Source organism: Podarcis liolepis (genome assembly GCF_965112155.1).
Source record: "Podarcis liolepis genome assembly, chromosome: 1".
Classification (NCBI taxonomy): Eukaryota; Metazoa; Chordata; class Lepidosauria; order Squamata; family Lacertidae; genus Podarcis; species Podarcis liolepis.
The window spans coordinates 92168091-92193477 of NC_139554.1; the positions used below are offsets into that span (position 1 = coordinate 92168091).

At 40.2% G+C, this 25387-nt stretch overlaps 1 protein-coding gene across 18 annotated transcripts in view; it reads right to left on the bottom strand.

Moving 5' to 3' along the window:
• MYLK (myosin light chain kinase) overlaps nt 1–25387 on the bottom strand; it is a 170560-nt gene that overhangs the window by 54868 nt on the left and 90305 nt on the right. For 9 of the 18 annotated variants that reach the window (XM_083487819.1, XM_083487804.1, XM_083487821.1 and 6 more), the window contains 5 exons: nt 18375–18515; nt 16753–16950; nt 13376–13622; nt 8881–8955; nt 7427–8475 (listed from right to left, as the gene is read on the bottom strand). In XM_083487819.1, coding sequence (XP_083343945.1) covers nt 7427–8475; nt 8881–8955; nt 13376–13622; nt 16753–16950; nt 18375–18515 — 1710 coding nt within the window. Of the gene's footprint in view, nt 1–7426; nt 8476–8880; nt 8956–9198; nt 9439–9462; nt 9514–13375; nt 13623–16752; nt 16951–18374; nt 18516–25387 lie in introns of those variants that run through there. The other 9 variants (XM_083487817.1, XM_083487807.1, XM_083487805.1 and 6 more) reach the window with 4 other exon arrangements.

The following is a 25387-nucleotide window of genomic DNA, read 5'->3' on the forward strand; positions in this document are numbered from 1 at the left end:
GGACTCCACCTCCCATCAGCCACAGCCAGCACGGCCAGCAACAAAGGGTAATGGGATTTGTATTCCAACAACACCTGGAAGGCACTAGGTTGGCCACCTCAGGTTAGATTAATGCATAATTGTTGCCTGTTAAAATTTGTGCTATCATCTGCTCAGCCAACTATGATTTCTTTAACCATATATGTTAGTGGAGTAATCAATTAATTGGCCAACTAATCCCACTGTTACAAAGCAGTCTTAATTAGAACCAATAAAAAATAAAAAATGAAAGGTTGGGATGAAAGCATCAACGACAAGCCTAAAGCCTGATTCTGAAGAATATTTTTCTACAGAAGACATTGGGCACAAAAAATACACTCACAGCTCCAAAATAGCTCTGTAAGAATTAAATCCATTAAGGTGAGTTAACCCCAAGCAGCATTAACTACTGCACCAACCTTTTTTTTAGCAGAGGTCGAACAGGCAGATTATCTTCAAAGATTATTAAAAGTTGCTCTTAGATTGACTAAAACAATAGCTGTACAAGGCACGAAGACTAAGTAGGCTTCCCTTTCACCTCACCAAATTCCAGGATAAGCAAGTGGGCATGGATACAGTGATGCAAGATAGTGAGCCTACACTTGTGTTTGGATCATGATAGTACTATGTGCTTTATGTTATGATTAATCACAGTAGTTTATTATAAAAAGGGTGCGTAAGAGAGTGTGTGAGTGATGTATAAATTGCCATGTGCAAGGATTCCCTGGTCACTAGAGGTAGGATGAGTGAATCTGCCCATTTTGATTTCCTTCAGTTTCTGTTTTTTCCAATCTTGTATTGCAATCTCCACATTTCCGAATTAGTTTGTGAATTATTTTAAAGAAGTCCTCATCAGCAAAATTCACCAGCATTTTAGTATAGATTTCTCTATACCATGGGTAGGCAAACTAAGGCCCGGGGGCTGGATCCGGCCCAACTGCCTTCTAAATCCGGCCCATGGGTGGTCTGGGAATCAGCATGTTTTTACATTAGTAGAATGTGTGCTTTTATTTAAAATGCATCTCTGGGTTATTTGTGGGGCACAGGAATACGTTCATTAAAAAAAAAATAGTCTGTGGGATAATGGACTGCCCCCCTGCTGAAAAAGTTTGCTGACCCCTGCACTATACTATACTACCTACTCCCCCCCTTTTTGGCAAAGCAATAGAATGCATTTCTTATGTGATGTGATATATATATGAGAATATATGAGAACTCTTTACCCTATTATATGCATTGCAGTGCATTTTTGTTGGCTGGGCAACTGCACTGCAAAATTCAGAGAAGTGCAAATGTTGAAGGATGACTGTATTTGATTCTCAAATTGTTCCAGGAAGTGTGAGTTAGATAGGTGCACTTTTAAAAGTAAACAATCAAAACTCACCCCCCCATCCCTAATTAGAGATAAACTTAAAGCTTCTGAGATAGGGTAGTTCAGCTAGAATACAATAGGAAAGGCTACATAAGGCTGGCCTTTCAGTGATGCAGTTGATCACTCCTACCTGTAGATTGACATCTTCTGTACTATTACAGCAAAGTTTAAGGATTTAAGCTGGCTGAAGAATTACGGAGTTGCTTTTCCTTTTCCTGCCCCAGCTTTTTCTTCTCTCCTGTACCACAAGATCAAACTTTTCAATGGACAGATAGACAGACAGATCCAAACTTCTGCAACTCAGATTCAACTTTCCTGCTTATTGGGTAAGCAGCTTTCTAGGAGGATTTGCCTGCTAGTCTCCATGGGGGAGAGTTTCACAGTTTAGCTGTGAAACTCACAGACAAATAGAGTAGTAAGGAAAAGGCCAATTCCCATTGCATGGAAACAGGATATGCAACAGTTAGATGCAAAATAAAATAAAATAAATCAAAGAAAGGATTACATTTCAATGGGGAAAATCAAAGTGAAAATAAATTATCCTAATGTATACATATGTAAGGCTGGTGAAAAGGGGAGCCAAAGAGAAGTACAATAAAGCCATACCAAAAAAGACTATTGTAATGAAAGAAAGTATGCCAGTGAGGTCCACTGAGTCAGCAAGATGCCAAAAGACTCAAGGATGAGAATTATATTGTTTCTGACTGCACTAAGGATAGACCCTGCACAGCCAGTCAAATGAGACAATACTGGGCCAGATGTAGTCTGACCAGGAACAAGGCAGCTTCCATAAGCGATATTGGCAGCACTAACCCTATTTTTTCTAAGCAAGGCACTAAAGAATAAGCACAAATCAAAGTGACCACAAAAAAGATTTCACAAAGTAATTAATATGCTGAACATTTTTCCTTTCATGCATCCAGAAAGATTCAAATTTCTCTCCTCGACCACAAAGAACTTGGAATGTGAAGTATAATAGCCATAACTCTTGTTTTGAATAAGAGAGATTGAAGAAAGGTTGACACCTTTCTGAAATAAAATGCATGCTTATTTGTTCTCTCTTATTCTAGCATCAATAAAACTTTGGTTTAAAGGAAAAGTTAAAGTGCTGACAACTCTACTCCTCAAATGTTCAACTTAAGGAGCTCACTTTAGCTGATGCAGATGCCTTTATTTGTGCTAGGTTACAAATTAGCTTTCATTCAACCATACTTTTGGGATGTTTCTTCTGGATGTCAGAGGATAATGAAACTCAGGCCACTATAAGATGGGTGGCCACATAGCTGTAAAACTCTAAATAAAACGACCCTCTGCTTTCCCTATAAGCTGTCATTTCAGAGAATGACATTCATTAGAAGTGACGGGTTCTATATAAATTGCCAAAAATTTAGAACTGTGACAACTTTGCCATTTTTCAACAGAATTTTTAAAAATGTGGACAGATTATACCTTTCACCACGTAGATCAGGCATAGGCAAACTCGGCCCTCCAGATGTTTAGGGACCACAATTCCCACCATCCCTGACCACTGGTCCTGTTAACTAGGGAACATGGGAGTTGTAGTCCCAAAACATCTGGAGGGCCGAGTTTGCCTATGTCTGACGTAGATGTTCCATTACAAACTCACAGTGAAAGGAACACACCATCTTGATTTTATGATGAATACAATTATCAGGCTAAGGATTAACTGATGTATATTATCCATCTCATCAGTTGTGAGTTGAACCTTGCACAGTAAGTCAGATAAAATACCTAATGGAATGTTTACCTTTAGGACAGTAACCTATGAACTACACACTGGAAAATTCAGGATACAATTATAAACAAAAAAATGGCTATTTATAACCATTATTTCCATGTCATTCTGTTGCCAGGAACTGAGGCTGTATCTCAAACCCACAGCTGGGCTCATATGTAACATCCAGTTAACCCACTCTGAGCATTAGCCTGTCCTGAGCACAGGGGTGGTTTTAAAGTGGAAGCACTGCAAAGCAACTGCAAATGGAAGAAGCAATTTCACAAGTGCCTGGCAACAGTTATCAGCACTGAGTTGTCTAATGATAGATTGTTCTTCTCAAACCACTGCACCCTCAGGTACAAGAACACTCAGCTTAACACCTAGTTCTTACTAAGGTGATAAGCCTATGCCTGGGCTGTACCATCACAGATTGCCTGCAGGGGCTCACTTGATGGAAAGCTCTTCCATACACATTTTCTTCCTTCAACATAAAATACAGTAAGGATTCTAGCTTAGCCTCCCAGATATCTAGTTTTCTATATGCATGTGTGTATGGCCAAATCGGCATCTGAAGTAGCACAGCCCAGGTACAGACTTACCACCTCATTGAGATGTAGGGACATTGTGATTTTAAAAAGGAGACTTAAAAGAAAACATTATTGTTAGAATTAATTGCTATTGTTAAATATATATATATTTATAAATAAATATTACGGTAGTCTGTTTCCAACTAGTGCCCTTGTGGCAAGCACAAGGGCTTTTAATTCAGTGGGAGGTTTCTACTAACAGAAGAGGGAAGAGGATTTTTGGCATTTCCCTCAGCACCCCCTGAACATCTTTTCTGGAGAATACCCCAACCCTCTAGAACAGAATTGGGGGGCGATGCAGCAGCAGGGGACGAGGAGGAATCAAATAAGTCCCCCCACTTCTTCTGTGAGCAGAAACTTACACTGGAGCAACTGCACTAGGAGGACCAATTGGATTATGGTTACTATCACCACCTCCACCATGACCTGGTTGTTGTATTTCTCTGACAAATTACTGCACTTTTCAGAGAACTAAACTTTTAGGTGATTTGTGGCTATCAAAATATAATAATGTGGTAAAGTGAAGGAAGAGTTTGGGTTTTCATCAACTAAGTCCTACTCAGAGTAGGGCTTAATGGGATTAAGTTAATCTTGAATATTAGCTTCAATAAGTCTACTTTGCACAGGACTAGCACTGAATACTACCATTTATTACTACAAGTTCACTTAGGCAATATCTCTGGCTTCTTTTGTCTAAGTGTAGCACAACAGCAGTTCAGCAACGAGGAAAAACACATCACTTCCTGCCAGAACATCAAAATTGGGTCTCATCAAATTCAGTAATACATAGCATTCCTCTTGTTATTCTGTCACACAACATTACAAGACAGTTGTTTTGCCAAGACCTGTGCAGAACAGCAAAGATATAATTATCTTGGTTAATTCCAGGGCAAAGCCTGCATTCTTTCACTCTGCATCCCAACCGATGTGCAGCTACCATCCAGGGACAGTTTGGTTGGGCATCTTCCCAGCCATATAGCCCACTAGAGGGCCCACCTCTAGAAAACCGCAGCTATGTTGCTCCTGTTCTTTCCTGTTACCACCTGTTTCCTTGCACCCCCATACTGTATTGAGTCATCTAGAACGACAGGGAACCTACGCAAGGCTGTTGTTTGTGGACTACAGTTCTGCCTTCAATACAATTCTGCCAGACAGGTTATTTCTTAAAATGACCAACTTGGGTATACATCAGAAGATCTGTCTGTGGGTAAGGAATTTCCTGACTGATAGGCCGCAGACAGTGAGAATGGGACCTTACTATTCTTCTACTCTAGTATTAAGCACAGGAGCCCCTCAGGGATGCGTGCTAAGTCCCTTTCTCTATTCTCTGTACACATTTGATTGCACCCCACTGTATAAGTCCAACACAATCATCAAATTTGCGGATGATACAACAGTGGTGGGGCTCATCAGTGAGAACGATGAGACTGCTTATAGGAAAGAAGTACAGGGGTTAATTCAATGGTGTAAAGAAAATAATCTTATGCTTAACACCAAAAAAACCAAAGAACTCATAATTGACTTTAGGAGAAAGAAAAGTGTATTGTTACCATTGCACATAAATGGCGAGGAAGTGGAGAGGGTTGGTAGTTTTAAATACCTGGGCATTTATATCTCGGAGGACCTCTCATGGACTGCAAATGTTAATATGGTTGTGAGGAAGGTGCAGGGGAGGTTGTATTTCCTGAGAATGCTCAGGGGACTGAATCTATCCCAGCACCTACTCCTGTCCTATTATCATAGTACCATCGAGAGTGTCCTAACCTATAGTATATTATCGTGGTATGGGAGCAGCTCTGAAACGGATAAAAAAGCTTTACAGCGAACAATTAAAATTGCCCAGAACGTTATTGGGCTCCGACTACCAACCCTGGATGAGATCTTCACGTCTCGCATCTTGAAGAAGTCACATAATATTCTGAGAGATCCCACCCACCCTGCTCACAACTTCTTTGAACTATTGCCTTCGGGCAGAAGATATAGGACAATGAAAACACGAACCACACGCCTTCTGAATAGTTTCTATCCAAGAGCTCTGATTGCACTAAATAATGATCTCAGGGCCAGTTGCAAGGTTTAGTAAGTAGGGAGTGGAAGGAATGAGATAGGTTTTAGGTTATGTTATGTTTTTAATAGGTCATGCTATATTCTGGATTATGTTATGTTTTATAGATTATGTCTAAATAGGATGAGAGTTCGGAGATACGTGCAAATGTATATGTGAACCCGGTCTTTGGGTGGGTGTTTGATTTTCGTTGTTGTGTATACTGTGTATATACGGACAATGACAATAAATTTATCTAAATCTAAATCTAAATCTAAATCTAAATCTAAATCTTTGGTATGAGCAGCTCAGTAGCAATAGTAATGACAAACACAGACACAGGAATGTGGAGGTAGACCACTGGTCCACCTTGCTTGAGGATCTCCAAGGTTTCAGACCAGGAAATTCCCAGTCTTTCTTAGAGATGCCGGAGATGAAGTTAACACGAAGAGTAGCTGCTACCTGCTTGTTCAATCACCAGCCTTCTACCTGACAAACAAGTAGCAGCAGCAGCTATGGCAATGGGGAGGATGAGGCCCCACAGAAAGAGGGCCCACATTTAAAGCCTGACTGTTGTGAGGAAAAGGCACTATGCATCTCCTCAGAAACTCATCTTTATTACTGCTGTTGTTTTAAATGTGTACCAATTTTCCTACTCCCCACAACCCAACTTGTTCCAGTGATGAACAATTGTATTAAAAATGGTGGTTGCAGGACCCAAGCCCTCATGAAGTTCGGGTGAAATGAGGACTCAAGATAGTTCCAATTTAAAACATTAACCTGTAATGGTGCTTTGTGACTTGGGCACCTGAACAACTTTGATTGGTTAAATACACGCTGCATGCTCCAGGTATCTGTGGCAATTGCCATATCCATCTCCCTCCCTCCCTCTGTGAAACATCAGCATATACACAGTGTGGGCTAAATTGTTAGAATCCTTTGCACTAAGCATTCCTAACTCTTATACAGAGAATTGGACTACAGAACTTTTGTGTCACCACTGATCCTAAAAACAGTACGAAAACAGGATGTTCTGTTCAATAAAGCATTTCCTGAATTCTGGTATGCTACTACTGTATTTGTCAACTAGTATCAAAATTATTTAAAACATCTATGTTGAACATACTAAGAGTCAAGTCACTTACACTCTTATTTCAGAGGATTCCTTTCCAGGCTTCATTTCCAGAACATGTTTTAAGGTATAATTCTACCCCAAACTCATTTATTTTCCTTCCAAAGTTCCCACAACTCAGCAAGAGTCATGCAAAATTTTTCACGTAATAGGAGAATCATATCTGAATTTAGATACTGAAATTGATATGATCCCCTTGCTATAGACCAGTTTCCAATTAAATACTCATTAAGTAGATACTGGATTTCAGAATCCTAAAACCACATTTAAATATAACTTAAACAAGAACGGAAGACGATTCAGCTTGCATCTGCAAGATGTTAGATGCTGATCTGCCGGAAACATGTTTAATAAGACTATTCCTTGTCTCCAGCACGCCAGCAACAAACACATCTGGAATCAATTACAGGGTTAGCACTAAAATAGTGATATACATAACAAGTTAAAAAGAGCAAAATTTACTTAACAAAAATGAAAGAAGTAGGCTGTAACAGCAGTGAGACACACGGCTGCCTTGCTGTTTGCATCATTTTACCTTCTTGAGAGAGGACAATGAACTTCGACGATTTGATGACTTTCCCATCCAGAGTCCAAGTGACAGCAGCAGGTGGATCTGAGGAAACCTGACACTGCAAGATTAATTTGTCACCTTCTACAACATGAGTATCCTGTAGCTTTTCGGTAAATGATGGTGCTGTTCCCTTTGGCTGCTCTTTTTTGTTATCCTCTACTTTCTCTTCAATTATTCCTCCATCGACTACCGGTGGGCAACCACCTTTGCAGTTGTTGTCATTCTTATCCTCTTTCTCCTTCAGTTTGGTATGTGGCAATTCAGAGTTGATTCTGGCAAGCTGGGCTTCAGAGTTAACGCTAGCATTCTGTGTTTTAGATGTGGGGCTAGCATCCTTGGCTTCTGAAACAGTGCTAGCATTTGGTATTTTAGAGCTGGCATTCTGGGTGTCCAGTGCCTTGGATACTGGTGGGTTTTTGGAGTTGGCACTTGCATCGGCCACTTTGGGGTGGGTGCTGGGTTTCTGCACATCCGGGATAGCGTTAGCATTTGGGGCTTGAGCACCAGGGTCACCATTCTCAGTTGGTGCTTTTTTCTTAGCGCCAAGCACAGACCTAAAATCTGGGGTTGCTGGCTTTGGGGCAGGTGCCTTCTCTGGAAATGAAGGTTTGGGGGCGCCCTTTTTTGCCAGCACTGCACGGAAGTCTACCTGTTGAGGAGCATGGACTTTCCTTTCCTCTTCCGACAAGGTCTTGGGCTTGACCTGCCGCTGCAGGTTAGCACGGAAGTCCATCTGTTCGGCTGGAATTTCTTTCAGCTCCTCCTCAGAAAAACTTTTGGTGTTGACTTTCTTTGCCAAAATGTCGCGGAAGTCAATCTGTTCAGCCTCCTGCTGCCTAAGCTTCTCCTCTGTACTCTCCCGGGTTTCTACTCGCCTCTTGAGCACACCCCGAACGTCCTCCTGCTCTTCCTCAACTTGCTGGACTTCACCAGGACTCTTTCTGAAGTCTCCAATGCTTCCAAATGTCAGTGCATCATGATTATCAGCATCTCTCTGTTCCGTCTGCCTCCCACTGCAAGCAGAGAAGGGTTGCAGGGAAGGGGGAGGGAGAAGGGGAGGGAGAAGAGAAAAAGGGCAAGCAAAGAGTTGGTTTAAAATATCAAGGAACCACCTTAGAGCCAGGACAAAATATGTTTATAGAAGAGAAGGCTGATTAGAAGAACTTGCTCCATTAGTTAACTGCATCACTGATGACTTCAGGAACCATATAAGGCTACACACATGCAAAAAAATAATAAAATAAAAAGTGCTCCACACTGGCTTGATACAGTTTGCTTCAGCTGTGTGATGAAAACAATTTCTTGGGTCACATTTGGGGATTAGGCTGAACAGCAGCCAACTTGAGTCTAAAAGGTAAGAGAATTAGCAAAGCAAAAAATAGAACCCACCCATGTAAGTCCCTGGGAATTGTACTTACTCTCTGTGTATTTCTCCTGTGGAAGTTTCTCTCAGCATCAAAGATACCTGACAGCTGCATTCTCCAACTTGGTTTCTGAAAAAGTTAAAATCAGAAAGTAAACTGAGCAAACCACATACCCAAACCACCCAAACCCAACCCTCACTATGCTTGGTTTTCCCTGCACCCAGCCCACTATCCCAGTAAACATCCAAGTTGCTATCACTGTCTAAAAACAAACAATATTCCCCACCCCTGGAACTTTTCTCCCTGCTTGAAAGGCACACTGAGTCATTGCTAATGAGCTTCAAAATAAAGGCTGGGGTGTGTGTGTTTTACCTCCAAAACAAGCAACCTCAAGGAAAATAAATATCAAAAGTTGTGAACTCCAAGCAAGGGAAAAGCACTGTTTTGCAACGCTTAAAAAGTTCTCCAAGCCTTGTCCCTGTGTTTGTTTATACAATACCAAGCTTATAACTTTCCTAACACTAAGATATTAAAAGCAGGGACCCCTCTTCCCTTCCCCACCCCCTCTTCTCCTTCCCTTGCAGATTGTTTCAGTCTGTGCATGTTTATATTAAAAAAATAAAAAAAAAGTGTCACCATATATGGTGCTGAGCACTTATTCTTCCTTTTGCAGAGGAATGCCAGAGATGCCTGCTGGAAATGACTCCCATTAAATAAGTCATTAAAATACTTTCCCCTTTTCCCAACCCCCCCCCCCAAACCATGTTATGCTTCACAGAAGATACATCTTCAAAATGGCTCATCTCCCCCAAGAGATGCCAAGTGGGGGAGGGGGGAAGCAACACAGATTTTATGGCTTCAGGCAACTCTATAAACAATGCTACTGCATTCATTTAAAAGAAAAGAAAGATGGGCTGGCCCTTTGCCAACAGTTAAAAGAAGGAGGAGATATTTTATCGGAGGGTGGATTTTTAAGGGTTTCCCACTATAAGCCCAACCCCATGACTAGCCTGGAAGGTTTTTCTTTTAATTAATATTATCTGAAAGATTTATCTCTCTGGAAACATTCTCAAGGCACTGGATGTAGAAATAGGAACATGAGAAACTCCTGGAGTATTCTTTTTTAACCGAATCCCATTATGTTTTCAAAATGAATGGGATTTAGCAGAACCTTCAGAACAGAGACATATGACTAAAATCAACCTGCTGAACCTTTTATTTTAGATGTGAACCGAGCCATTATCTTCTACACCCACATAATCGGCTTAGACCATACAACTGAAACCAGGGATGGAGAACCTGTGGTCCTTTTAAGTCCAGCTCCCATCATGTCTGACTATTGGCCACACTGGCTGGGGCTGAGGGCAGTTGGGAATTGGAAGCAATGTCATCTGGAAGCTCACAAGCTGCAAATAGGTCTATTCAGAACTAGATTCAAGTCATTTTAAATCACACTGATGGCATGTTTACAGCTAGGCAATTTGGCATGCAAACTCAAGCTCAACACAGAACACACAAACATGTGTTGACACAAAATACTTTGGTCACTTGCAACCCATTTGGTGCCTGATCATCTGCTCTACAGATAAAGATCACTATTACGGGAGAGCAGGAACCCTGAAGCTGCCCATTTATAAGTAGTACCTGGACAGCAACCTGGTCTCAGCTTTCCTCACTGTGGTGAGATGTATAGTATTTTTAGTTTAACTGTACCATTTCTTTCTAAATTTGCATTTGAATGATTTTAGAGTGTTGTTTATGCTGTACTTTTGTACTGTTTTATTGTTGTTAGCCGCCCTGAGCCCGGCTTTGGCTGGGGAGGGCGGGATATAAATAAAATTTGTTGTTGTTGTTGTTGTTGTTGGTTGTTATGACCATGTACACAATTTTAATGCAAATCTATCCCCTTTTTTGGGACGCAGATGACATCAATCTGGGAGGGGTAGCTAATGCCCCGGGAAGACAGATTCAGGATTCAAGATGACCTTAATGGTTTGGAGAACTGGACCCAACGCAACAAAATGAATTTTAATAGGAACAAAAATAGTTGCACAAATATAAGATTGGCTTTTTAATAGTGCATAAGAAAGGGATCTAGGGGTCTTAGTAGACCACAAGTTTCGCATGAGTCAACAGTGTGATGCAACAGCAAATAAAGCTAATGCTGTTCTAGGCTGCATCAACAGCGCCCCATCAAGGGAAGATATAGTACCACTCTATTCTGCCTTGGTTAGACCACACCAAAAGTACTGTATCCAGTTCTGGGCACCACTTTAAGGAGGGTATTGACAAGCTGGAATGTGTGCCGTGGTCTGGAAACCAAGCCTTATGAGGAACAGCTGAGGGAATTGGGTATGTTTAGCCTGGTGAAGAAGAGACTGAGAAGATAGCCATCTTCAAATATCTAAAGTGTTATCACATGGAAGACGGAGCAAGCTTGTTTTCTCCTGCTCCAGAGGGTAGGACTCAAACCAATGGCTTCAAGTTACAAGACAGGAGATTTTGACTAAACATCAGGAAGAACCTTCTGATGTTAAGAGCTGTTCAACAGTGGGACAGACTCCTTTGGGGGGTGGTGGACTCTCCTTCCTTGGAGGTTTTAAAGCAGAGGTTGGGTGGCCATCTGTCAGGGATGCTTTAGTTGAGATTCCTGCATTGCAGGGGGTTGGACTAGATGACCTCCAAGGTTCCTTCCAGTTCTAAAACTCTTTGCTTCTATGAACCTTCAAAGTTTAATGGAAAGTTCAAAAAAAACCCAAGCAAACGAAAACAAAAAACTTGTACCCACAGAACACTGAATTGGGGCAGTAAAATTTAAGATGTAACCCTAAGACTGCAATAGTTCCCTGAGAGTAAAGCCCCCACAGTAGAACTTACTTCCTAGTGAGTTCCATGCATAGGACTGGGCTGCACAGGAAACTTTTGGATTTAACTAAAACTAAATAGGTAGCACAAGACAGTTTGTTTAAAAGTTATCCCAGGCCAAAAAGAGTCACGTAGGTTAAACAAAATCAAAAATATTAACCGAATAAGGCAATACATCTAAGCACAGTAAATAGCGTGTAATGATATTATCTGTATGAAGCTGTACCACTGCTTTTCTTAAGACCATACCAGGGAATATACTTCAGCATTTGATCAGCCTTGCCTGGAGGAAAAAGAATCTGAACATGAGTTGTTTTTCCCCCAGTCAAAAACATTTAAGTTGACACAATGTTTAAAGAACATACCTAAATTCAAATCCTACAAAAGTGGTGAATGGATCCATATGTGGGCAAATAAATGCTATGCAATACTATAAACTGCTTTGATAGGCTTTTGCAAACAGCACAGAGTTCTTTCCACGCTATACCAATGAATTAGGGGTGGTCAGAAGGCAGACTGGGATCTATTAGATTTCTGGATGATTTGCAGTAGCTTTTCAAAGATTTCTGACTCTCAAACTTTAACGACAGCAACAACAAAACTGCTTTCCCCCTCCCCACAAAAGGACAGGCTGTTACTACAGTTCAAGGATTCTAACTCAGATGTAGATTTGCAGTTATATATTCAAGTCATCCCGGGGAATGGCTCATGGAGTATGGTAAATAACTGGCTCTGCTCCTTGATCCACTACTCTGCTCATGGCACTGGTTGGTGAACCTCAGGGTTCCAGTTTTTAAAAAAATGAAGCCAGGTCTGCAAGCCTAAAGTCTGTCCATGCCAAAAGAAGTATATAAAACCAATTTTTTGACCTGCAGTCCATATACATTTCAAACAATTTTGTGAAGCAGCGAATCCCCCTGTTTGTATTGTGGGAAATTATCAGGGCAGAATGCCCAGTTTGAGCCACCCACTATCACGCACAACAATGTTATGCATGCCTTTCCCCCTACCCTGAGTTTAAAAAATAAAATAAAATCAGCCTAGACAGTTTGCAAGCCAGAGCAGAATAAAAGGGGGGGGGGAGGGAGGGAGAGCACACACAGCCATTTAACCCTTTCCTCGCTTCTTATTTTCAAGACAAAATCTCCTACCCAAAGGTTTTTCACCTGCAGGGGGGGAAGGCAAGAGATCACATCTTTACTTGTATCTCTGTCACTGAGGGTTAAAATGCCACTTTGGAAAGTTACTCTCACCAGAAAAAAATGACTGCCTGATTTTCATTTCTAATAAAGGAATGGGGAGCAGAAGAATAAAAACATAGAACCCCACATGCTGTGTAGTTTGAGCCTTAAAGATCCACTGAAAGCAGGCCAATGTGAAAAGCAGGCTATGAAAAGGCAGCAACAGCAAAATGCTTGCAACATAGCAAGCCTGGGCTAAACATCAATGGCTGCTACAAATATAAACATAATGCCCACAATGTCAATTTCCATGACTACTTATGCATGCTCCGGGAAGGTGAAAATAACCATTCATTAATAAATTATTAAAATGTCTTATAGTTCACATTTAGGACTACATTTCATGTCCACCATTTATAAATGTGAATAACTAAGTGGCATAGAAATGGCATGCATAAATAAATACAACTGTTTAGCACCATATAACTTTGCACTTGACATACCTGAGTTGTATTTCGTACTGCCCAATATGAGAAGGCTGTACATTTCTTATAATCAATGTGAAGATGTCTTCATTTTGCAGGAATTCACATCCTGCTCCTGGCATCACTTCCTGCCCATCTTTGAACCAATGAACCATGGGGAAAGGATCTCCAGCAATGGCACAGGAAATAAGGACATTCTGCCCAGCTTCTGCTATCACTGATCTTGGCTTGCTAATGAACCATGGCTGAATGCCATCCTGAGGCTCTGGAAGAAAAATAAAGAAAAAAGAAAAAGCTGAAAGAAGTAATGGAGGTGGGTGTGATTCAAAATATAAACAGCTAAGTGGATTAATTCAACCTGAAGTTACTATTTTAGGATTCACATTAATTTACTGTATTTACATCACATTAATTTACATCAATTCTTCTTTTGTACACAGCACAGGTGCTTCACCATCCAGAGAGAGAGAGAGAGCTATCCTATGTGCATAAAGTCATAGTCTAGCACATCCAACCTAGCATGTGCTGGTAGTGCAAGCCCAGAATCAAAGTTCTTCTTCTCCCAAACCAACACTGGAAACTCTGGTAGCCATTCTAACCCAAACAACATTAAGCCTTGATGGATCTGAGACCAGGATCCATCTGGCTCAGCAAAGTCTCATCAGCATTTGAACACCAATTTGACTATCTCACACTATTGCAGGACATCATATTGGGCCATGACTCAAACTAGTTGTTCAGGAGTGCACCTGTTAGAATTACTAAGGTAGAAACACAATGAGTTCAGTAAAAAAAAAAAAAAGAAATTCTTATGCACATGAAAATTTCCTTCTTTCCTTTTTCTTCCTTTCTCCATTTTTTCTTCTTTTCAGGCAAAGGAGATGAACCCACCTGCTGGCCATGACCACAGTAGTTGTATAAAATTAATCTGACTCTGAATGGAGAGAAAAGTGTCACCATAAGAAATAGTGAAAGTAGGTGAACATGTCTTAGATTTGATAGCCACCATGCTTTTGAGCAGATTGACTTTAATTGTAGTAAATAATTCATTTAGAAAGTCTGCCTTCTTGTCTGTCCTTTCAAAGGTTGACCACAGGTAGAGAACACCTATGCCAAAAGACCAGAATTGCTATCCTCATTTGAATTACTTTCCACTACCACCTTGGGAATATCCAAAGGGTTAAACTCTCCATTTCAGAATCTTAATGCTGTTAATCCTTAGGTTGCTGGTTTCTCTCTTATATTCAGAGGAACTAAGGAATGGGAAAAGTCAACATCTGAAATGTTATGAAAATCAAACACAGGCACCTGAAGTTCTGAACAGCAACTCACAACACTGAAGCAAAAACTATTTGGGATTACACATAATTAAGTCAATGGAGGGAAATAAAGCTTGGGGCCTTAGCTAAGGGTATCTCCCTTTCTTCTAGTAGTGAGTACAGCCATAACAGGGAGATTTATCTAGGGAGAATCAGCCTTCTTTTAAGGGCTTGTTTGTATTTGCAGATATCCACTATTTTTATGACCCTAGCAATAAAAGCCAGAAGAATGTCTGGCTTCTGAACAAGTTTTCCAAGGGTCCAAAGTTTAAGTTAGGAAGAAAAACAACATGAATTTAAGTGCCATTTAACAGAATTATTGCATGGCCTCTAGTATAGGGACAGTAAAGAACAATATATTTGCTTGTAGACCAATTTTTATTTCCATTGTGTCTAAGAAAATTTACATACTACTTGATTGTAAAAAAATCCTCTAAGTGATTTACAAAAATATGAAATACAACAGTAAAAACATATTTAAAGATGTTCAGAAAATTTAAAGATGTTCAGAATATGTTAAAAAGTGGCAGTAGCTAAAAAAAAGTTAAAACACAGGTAACCTGTTTGCATAAACAAAAATGCCTAAATAAAAATGTTTGAAGCAGGTGACAAAATGAATACAACATAGGCACTGCTAATTCCCATCCTCCCATCGTTTACCTCAAGCTCCCGTCTCTTCTCACAGCTTGCCCCAAGACCCCCTTTCACCGATGCCACGGGCAAGGGGATTGGGAAAGAAAAGGAGAAAAGCACACTTCTTTCTGTTGGTGGTGCCCTACCCCACTCACTCTGCTTGCCTGCTCATTCGCACACTATCCCCCAAACCAACCAGTGGCAGCACCTGGAGGAGAGCAGGAAGGCTTGTAAAGTGTGAGCCACACTTATCTGCCTGCCTCCAGTTACCTTCTGCTTGTCCCTGCTTGCTCACCTATCTGCCTCCACCTCCTGTCTGCTGTTCTGTCCTCATGGTGCAGTCACCATGGCCATTTATCAGCAGCCACCTAAACTGCAGTGTGACGATATTTTTCCTTACAAAAATATAGTATGGCGATATAGTGGTCTATAAATATTTTTATAAATAAAATATTTCCAACAAGCATCATCCATGCAGTTACCTTACCAAGCACTCCTTTTAACTCCTCTTTCCCCTCTGATACTGATGTAGAGTTTGCTTTGGCTTCCCTATCTGCATTTTTCTGTCCACAAAAAATTCACGGCAATCACTCATTGTGCTCCTTAGTGGCTTGTCTACACTTCCCTTTTGGATTAGTTCCTCATGCTCACTTACGATAATATCAAGGATGTTTCCATATAAGCTGGGCTAAGCAGATTTCCAGAAATTTTTAACTTTAAAGCCTAAAGAAATACCTGATCCTGTCAACCATGGTGAAATTGAACACCTCCAATAATACTGTGTTACTCCCCACCCTATCATCTATCCATCCATCCATCCATCTATATTGTTACTTTATCCACAAAGGAGAGGATCCACAAGGAAGAGACATAACAGTGATACAGATGAATGCAGACTGTAACTTGATCTTAAAATGCCATATTAATTATTGACTGCTAAGTTTCTTGAAGTGTAAGAAAAGTGTGGCTGAATCAGACCAAAGGCCCATCTAGCCCATCATCCTGTTCTCACAGCGGCCTACCACAGGCAGGACACAAGCATAATAACAATTTCCTCCTCATGCTCCCCAGCAAATGAAATTCAGAGGTATGCTGTCTCTGGTACTGAAGATAACATAGTCATTTATTGTCTTATCCCTGGCTTATTATTGACACTCACGTGCCTAACTTTCCAAAATTTTTGCAGAAGCAATCTACAACCTTTACATACATCCTTATATTCTGATTTTATACTCTGCTATACTTTTCCTGGTTTGGAGATTAGAGTAGATTCTTAAATACGCAGAATTCTTCAGAAAGTTATACAGAAAATGAAACTACAAGGGGAAAGTTTGAATTCTCTCCTCTCTCTTTGAAACTGTCATTCATCGGGTACAGCAGAATGCTTTCCTGTGTCGCTGTCACAAATGCTAAATAATGCTGAGAAGGACAGAAAAGAATTACCTTGTACAGTTAGTGTTGCTTCAGTCTGAATTTCTCCTAAGTCATTCCAAGCCTCACAGGTGTACTTTCCAGTATCCTCAGGGAATACCTCCTGGATATACAGGCTATATTCATTCCCCTTCTTCTCAAAATGAAAATCCTCCGTTTCCTGGATTTCTTTCCCATTGTGCAGCCAAATTATTTCAGGAGGCGGGTTAGCTGAGCCACAACAAAACACAAGGCTTTGAGATAAACCATAAGCAACAACGGAAGCGTGCGAGCTATTCTACTAGGCCAACTGCAGTCATGAGATAAGGAGGAACAAACAACTCACTTTGACTTCCTTTTGCATAGGTTTTTAAAATAGACCTATTCTCAGCTACATTCAGGTAGCTCAAAATTACACTGAGGGCATATTGCATATAATGGCACTTAGGTTTAGCTATTTAGCAACCCTCCTGCTGTCCTATGCTTTCCTGTGAATCCAGGAGCCACAAGGCTCTGCACCATCTTTCATCTCTTATCCTCGGCTCTACTGCCCCCATACTAGGATGGCCATGTGTACTTCTTTACAGGAGGCAGTCCTCTATTGAAAGATCAGTGAGAGGACAGTCTACTATTTGATGGTGTCCTCTATTTGAAGGGTTGTCCAGTCCAGCTGCTGAATATCGATAAAGAATCCCATGAAGGGAGGAGCCCTGAAGTAGTCCATTCCCAGTCTGCATCCACAGCTCACCTGACAACAGATTCTCTGTCCCTTTGTATTGTTATTTTTATTTACATTATAATATTTATTTCTAAATTTGCATCTATCCATGTACATTAATTTATGCAAATCTTATGCAAATCTGTCCTTGAGAAGGGGTGATGCACATATTGCAGACCTGCCCTTCTTATGGAAATGTCTGCAGCAAAATCTATATAATAGCATATGCAGAAGTAGCATGTAGTCCCTTTTTTGTGCTTTCCTCACTATGGAATTGTCAGATTCCAGCCTACTTTACAGTCCCATGGTACACAATGATACCCCCCCCCAAAAAAACCTTCCACTTCCTCTGCAGTCGCACATGCACCCACATAAAGACATCCACAATTCTGGTTTTCCAAAGCACACTAGATGTAATAAATTCCAGATAAAGATTTCTCTATAGCCTCCTTTTTACACATTTTAAATGACTATTCCCCACTCCGCAGACAGTGGCTGGAAATACCATCCACATGCAGATGGAAGAAGGGTTTATATGGATTATTTTTTTGTACTTTCCACTGGGCTGTGGGTGGGTTACAGCACTGGCCTTAAAACATACCATATGTGGCAGATAATGCCCCAGTGCAAACTAAAATTAAAACCCCAGCCACACAAAACATATTGTCTGAAAGGACCCTATTGTCTGCCTAATCTTTGAAGTCTTAGGATGGGTTAAGAGCAAAATATGTTTAAAATAAGCAAATTTATTGAAGATATGCATGAAATTTCCTGGCCAGGACAAGCCTCCCTAAATGTTGACTTTCCAAATGTTAGAAGGAAAAACTGGGATATAAAAAAGTGCCTAGAAACCAGGAGGAGAAACTGCTGGGTTAAAGTAGCCTTGTCAAACCTCAAAACAGGTGACCATGATCCATTAATAAGCACTGGCTCTTACCCGAAACTTCAACTGTCATAATCACTTGGCTTCCATCCATCACCTTGAGGTCACTTAGGCCTTTTAGGAAGATTGGAGGGAAGGTTTTGTTGACTGGGGCAGGATGTGCTCTTTGAGGTTTATTTCTGCTCTTCTTTTCTGCTTGAACAAACAAGACAACAGTTCAAATTAGGAAAGACTTGTACAAAGTAATAAACTGCTTTTTAATTGGAACAAAAACGGAATGGGGCAGGGACCATTTCCAATGAAAAAAAAGTCCATTGCTATTGTTGATCCAGCAGCAAGAGGCAGTTGTATGGAACAGAGGGTTTTCTTTCTGAAACAGAAAACAGCCCCCTAATATATTTTTTCTGTTGAAAATTCTTTAATTTTTTTAAAAAAATGCAATATTGACTAAATCTGTGCATCTATTTCTATCATACTTAATTTTTTTTGCCTTAAATTCAAATAATGTGGGAAAGAGAGAGAGAAAATGGGAGGGTGGGAGGATTTTTTTTAAGAGGGTGTAGCTTTCCCCTTTTTATTAGGCCTTTTACAACAGTTTTTATTTACCAAAGCTTTTTCCTTCCATTGAGAGGTATAGGAGGGAAATATATAACACCAGCTCCAGGGCTGGCATAGTCCTGCCACTGCTCCAGGGGCACATCAGTGAAACAAAATGATTTGGATTCTGTGGATCCACAACCTCTTCCAGGACATTCCTAGCAAATCCCCAGCACACCTAGTTTTTGTCATCTCAAAGTAGGAGAAGCACTAGCTGCAAACCTTTTGGAAGCCGCAGGGAGGAGGATTCCAAGGTTAGAGTTCCCTTTTCAAGGAAGGACCTCTCTCGCTACCTTCAGCTAGGAGAGACCTGAAATATCCTGTTTCCCCTTGAGACAATCACTCAGGAATCATAGGATTGTGCCTTGTGAGTATATACTTATAACTATATGAACAGCCACAACAAAGAAAGTTGCTCTCAGAAAACTACAATAGTCATGATTGCTGTGGCATGGCGGGGGGTGGGGGGTGGGACACGCACCCACACCAGCATGATCATGCAAATCCCCTTCAGGAAGCAAGGTTGCCTGTGGTCTCTGGCTGAAATTGAATGCTTTTGGCAGCTCCTTTTTATTTTGTAGTAACAGGAAGGAGGGAAGTGGAGGGCTAACCCAAATCTACAGCCTTTAGAACACAATCCTACACAGAGCAATAACAGGCCCCGCAAATACTTAAGAAAACGTTTCCTTGATTGCATAATACACTTCCTTAACACTAACTATATTCACATTATGAGGGGGAGGGAGGTTTAAAATTCCCAATCAGAAGAGCTAAATTGCATTATTAGGTTAATTTGGTTCTAATCTTTAACCGACATTCAGGTTGAAAAAATATGAATTCCAGACATGGTCTACTTCAAAATAAGTAAAGAAACATGAAAAATGAGGCTTTTAAAAGCTTCTGATAAGAGCATGTTAACAGATATGTCCTCACATACTCAATGAGTGCTATTATAAGCATACATGCAATAATGCAACTTACTTAAGACAATTTTATAACGAACAGCTTTAAGCTGGTTGACAGATAAAACACCTGTACCATAGGTTATTCAGTCTTATTGTACTCAACAAAAGGGGAAACACAACTTCTGCATTGCTTAAGCTTTTGAGATCACTTAATGCAATAACACATTTTACCTCTTTCTTATTTATTCAGAATCTATATACCTACCCCTTTCAGGCAACTATTTCATACACCTAATACCACAATATATAGTCATTAAAGATACTACAGGGCTCTTAGTCGTCTCTTCTGCTACCAAAACAAAGATCCTCTGTGATTTATGAAAAAAGTATGTTTCCACTAACCATTTGTCATTATTCCTTAGTCTGTCTCGGATGTATTAACATGGGAATATTCCTACTAGCAGTTTCCCAACTGTGCCCTGTATAAAACTCTTCTCATTAATGGATATGTCCATAACTTTCTCTTTTTAATTAAGTGGGACACATGCCATCAAAAATGCTTTGAGGATTAAATTACCCTCTTATTCATATCTAGACATGGTTATACGAAGGGCCAGCAAGAAGATTTGATCCAAATCCCTAGATCAGTAACAGAATCTTAATCTCACTGGGACACAATCTAGGTTTCAAAGAACAGAAAACTGAAGGACTACTTAACATCAGCTACTCTGAGTTGAGGGACAGCCAAACCCAAACCCAGTTGAGGGACAGCCAAACCCAAATCCAGTTTCCTGGGTGTAAGCACCACTGACTTCAGTGGGACTTGCTTTTGAAGTAGACATGTATAAAACACTTCCAAAGCTCTAAACATACACAGAACTTGGCAAAATTATGTAACCAGTGCCCAAAGACTAGTAGAAAAAGCTCCCATTGGCTTTTATTAAATTCCACATCATGCAGTTGGTATATTCTTATTGACACAAAAAACTCAATGATTTGTACATGCATGTCTTCCTTCTGGTTTTGATACTATCCCTTCAGATACCACAAAAGCTGCAATGACACAAGATTCAGATTTCAAATGGGGGAAATGAGAAGCAGCACTTCCATTTACTGGTCTAAAAAGATCCATGCTTAGTTTGAGAGATTAGAAAAGAAGAAGAAAAAGGAAATTCTAAAATCCCATATCCTTTTAAAAAATAATAATAAAAGCACACATTCACAGTTAATTTCCACACAACATTTCATTTTATATAATGTAGTAACTTGGATCTGAATGAAGAGGTCCAGCACTTCATTTGTGGGCATTATCACTGCAAGTCACACAAACTATGCTTCACGGATGAGCTCCACAGAGATTCAAGTTTTCAAGTGCTTCCTCCTAAAAACAGTTTCCACGTTTGGAAGTGAGGCTCATCATGCAGAGAAAAAGCAGCCTCCATTCAATCTTAATTAACCTAACAGCATGACTTACACTAAAGTTTCCCAGGACCTTCAGTTTGATGTTTGCTACAAAACCAGAAGTGTAAGTAGTATCACCAAGAAAATGCCCAGCTGAAAGGAAACTGACTCATGTGCTAACTCCAAGATTCCCGTGGTCTATCCCTCTGGGAATCAATGCAAAATGGAATGCATGAACATGACCACACAGCCTTCCTCCCCAGTGTAAATACACCTTTTTTTACTTAGCCTAACACTTACACTGTGCATTTTTCACAGTAGAAGAGTAAAAATAAAACAATAAACTTATGGGGGGGGGAGAGAAACTATTCAATTTTCTGGTATTTATTTTATTTTTGAAGGACATTTCATGGTGTAATTAGCACTCTAAGTCAAAGTGCAAATCACCCACATATCACACATTTAACTAGTAGCTAATCCACAAAAGAGTGCTGTTGTCATGATTAACTAAATGGTTAATCTATCCACAGAACCTACGGATGATGGACTTTCTGTTTACGGGGTGGGTGGCAGAGGAAATGGGCTCTATTCAACTATGTTATATTCAGAGTAGACCCTCTGAAATCAACGAACCAAGCTCATTCATGTACTTTATTTTCAATTGGTCTACTCTGAATAGGACCAACAGTAGATGCAACCCATTCTTTCCACTACCATAGTCCAAGAAGCAACACCAAGAAGCAGCCTAGATGTTTTGAACTCACCAGTAGGGAGAGTTGCTGTTGCACTCAGGTCTTGCTTGAAGGCTTCCCATGACCACCTGGCTGACAACTGTGAGAACAAGAAACCTGGACTGGATGGGCCCTTGCCTAATCCAGACATATTCTTCTTATGTTCTTAGGGATTCTTATAAATCCTAATTATCATCATTGTACAAAGTTCATCTCACATATTTCCACAAAAGCCCTTCAAAGGGCCCTTGCATGCTTAGCCCACCAGATGACTGCATAGCCCCTTCTGTTCCATCTACCAGTCTGTGCTGATGATGGTTAACTTAGTATGTAAGCATTCAATTACATGAGACCATCCCTTAGCCCATATCTAGAGAAGTGCTGTTTTCTGACTTGCAATTTCTATGGTTTCACAAAATCTGTTCCTGTGACTTTGGGGTGCTTATTGACAACACATGGTTTAGGGGCATATCTCCATTGACAGTAGTCACTCATCATTCACTTATAGTCATTACTGTATTAAGTACACTAAAATGGTATCCAAACTGTATGGGGAAGGACTGTTTGTTGTTGTTGTTTTGTACAGCTACCCTTCCCCATGCCCTCTATTTTATCCACAGAACAAAAGATAACATAATCACTGTACTGATTTATCTCAACAGCCTCAGTAGTTTTTAACTGCCATGGGCCACTCTTGTGGCCAAGAATGGCAACATTTATATTCTTAGCTCTTAAATCTCCTGTGAATATCACTACCACCAGCATATCTAGCAAACACAAAAACTCTGAGAAACTGGTCCAGCTTCAAGCTTTTTCTTGAAAGTTGAGGGGGACTGAACTTTTGCTGACACCACTGTAGCTCATTACTGAAACAAGGAAAAGGGGGAGGGAAATGCATGCTGCTCATAATACTTTAACACTCAATCCAAACTATAATTCACATTTATTTCTAGGTTGGACTCTTTTAAGCTGGGATTGCCTTTATGCATATTTACATTCAAATGAACTGATACCACCCAATAGCATGAAACTAACAACTAGCCCTGCAAACAACAAGAGCAGACTGGTTCAAAAGTAGCCAAATAGCAATCTTAATTATTTGCCAGTAAATTCTCTTCCTATTTAACTGAGTCTAAAGTGAGTATAATGTGAATAATCTTCTGTAGTGTTTAGTTTCTGGAAAAGATCTAATTATACCAGAAGAATCTGTTTGCCAGAGCCATACAATAATGCAGCCAAATAATGCCTAGCTTGAATCCTTTGCAGACACACATGCTCAGCAACATTGACCATTTATGGTGATTAAAATATTGTGTTGGCTCCGAGTCCAATAAATCAACTGAACTGCGGAAAAAGACTTAACTCACAAAGTGCTGGTTTGCTAAGCTCACAGAGGAGAAATCACACACAATTATACACAGCCAAGTAGTCACAGAACAGCTTCCAAATAAGATTATATACTTCACAGCGTTCATCTCCATTCTGGTTGACATCTAATCTCCACATTTTAACAGTGCTTTAATACTCTAATACTGTCAGCTCCATAAAAAGAAAAAACAGCTTCATGGAACAAGAATATAAAATTTATCTGATTTTTTTTAAAGTTGCAAAATGTAGAAGTCTTGTTATAATCTACATGCACTGATATATTTCTTTCTTTCATGAATACCCTCCTTTCAGCTTTCAATTTTACAGATACAAACAATAAATCTGGAGGCAATTTCTTAAATAAAGTGTAGTAGGGTACACATGCAAACCCATCCAGATTTCTATTAATTAGCTAATTCTTCTTGTTGCATTAAGTGATATACCTTTTAGACAGAGAATCTTCTCCCCAATTCATAAATATATACAAGACAACCAACAACTGAGCAGGAGCTGCATGGTTGTGTCATTCAACCTGCCATCCACTGGCTTAAATCAAGAGAAATGCAAGCAGCCCATAAATTGTCATGTTAGTTGCACCAGCCCCTTCCAACTTAAAACATTCCCCCTTCCCCCATGGCTGTACTCCTTTCAAGACTATGTGATAGCATTTAAAGAAGGTATAAAAAAATACTCTCCAGCACTGAGTTGAGCTTATTTTAGAAGGATCTGTCTCTTTAAAGGCAGTCCAATATTCAGCAAGTTCGATTTGACTGCAACACTGATGGGGAAATTTGGACAATTCCTCCTTCATCTGTGCTCCTTCTTTCTTGATTGGGAGGGGAGAAAGAAATGCTTGCCAGGCCCATTTTCAGCACTTCCCAAAGCACCAAGCAGAGGGCTGGGAACAGCCCTTGAGCTGTGATTCTAAAGTACATGACAGCTAGCTGGCTGTTAGAAGTTTGGGAATCCTGAGCAAGGGATATAGAGGCAGGGGCGAAACAACCCACCTGTTTCGCCCTGTGGGGTGGTGCCAGATAAAGACCTGGCTCCCAAAGTCAAAAAGTTCCCCTAAAGCAGGCATGGCCAAACTTGGCCCTCCAGATGTTTTGGGACTACAATTCCCATCATCCCTGACCACTGGTCCTGTTAGCTAGGGATGATGGGAGTTGTAGTTCCAAAACATCTGGAGGGCTAAGTTTGGCCATGCCTGCAAGAGTCAAAAAAAAATTGCTGTATCTAGAATATGGTTTTTGTCAATGCATGAACAGGCAGTGGCAATAACAAAGATGGCCTTTACACAAAGTAGGCTGGTGCACTAGACAGGATTTTAGTTGCTATGTAGGACCATGCTATATTTATCTTGCAATGCCTCCCATTAAAGGAAGGTACCTCTAAACAACATAGCCTTAATATACTTGAAGCTGCTTTGAGTTGTTCCATGTGAAAGGCAGCAAAAATGTTTTTGTTTCGCCAAGCATTTTTAGAAAATTAATTTGATTCACTGTTGGTCATTTCTTCTGTATTTTATGATTTTATAATCTTAGGAAGTTTTAATTATTTTATTGTGTGCCATAATGACATTTTTATGTGACATTGATTTATAAGTATCTTACAAATAAATAAGCATGGATGTAAACATAGGAAATACTCATGGGACTATCAGAACTGCAAACTGTCTCTTAAGGAATCAAAATAAGCTGGTTGGGGAAGGACAGGAGTGTTCAGTTGTGGCCAGAAGAAATACATAGAAAATTATTATGCTTCCTAAACCAAATGAGACATATACACAATTGAGGGAAGGAAACAGCAGGAGCCAATACTTCAACTCCAAATTTTGTTCAAAATCTGCAGTATAGGGCAGATCCCTGTACTCCACCTCATCATATTAACTCATTTCCTAGATTACAAATGGCCAACTGGTACCCCACCACCATTAATTCTGCAAAACAATTTTGTCCAACCCCCTCAACCTTTAATTGTGCTCCACTAGAAATGAAATTCAAAAGGAAGGCAACAACACAGACGTGCTCTGGCTTCCTCTTAGGAATCAGTTTCACTGATGGCA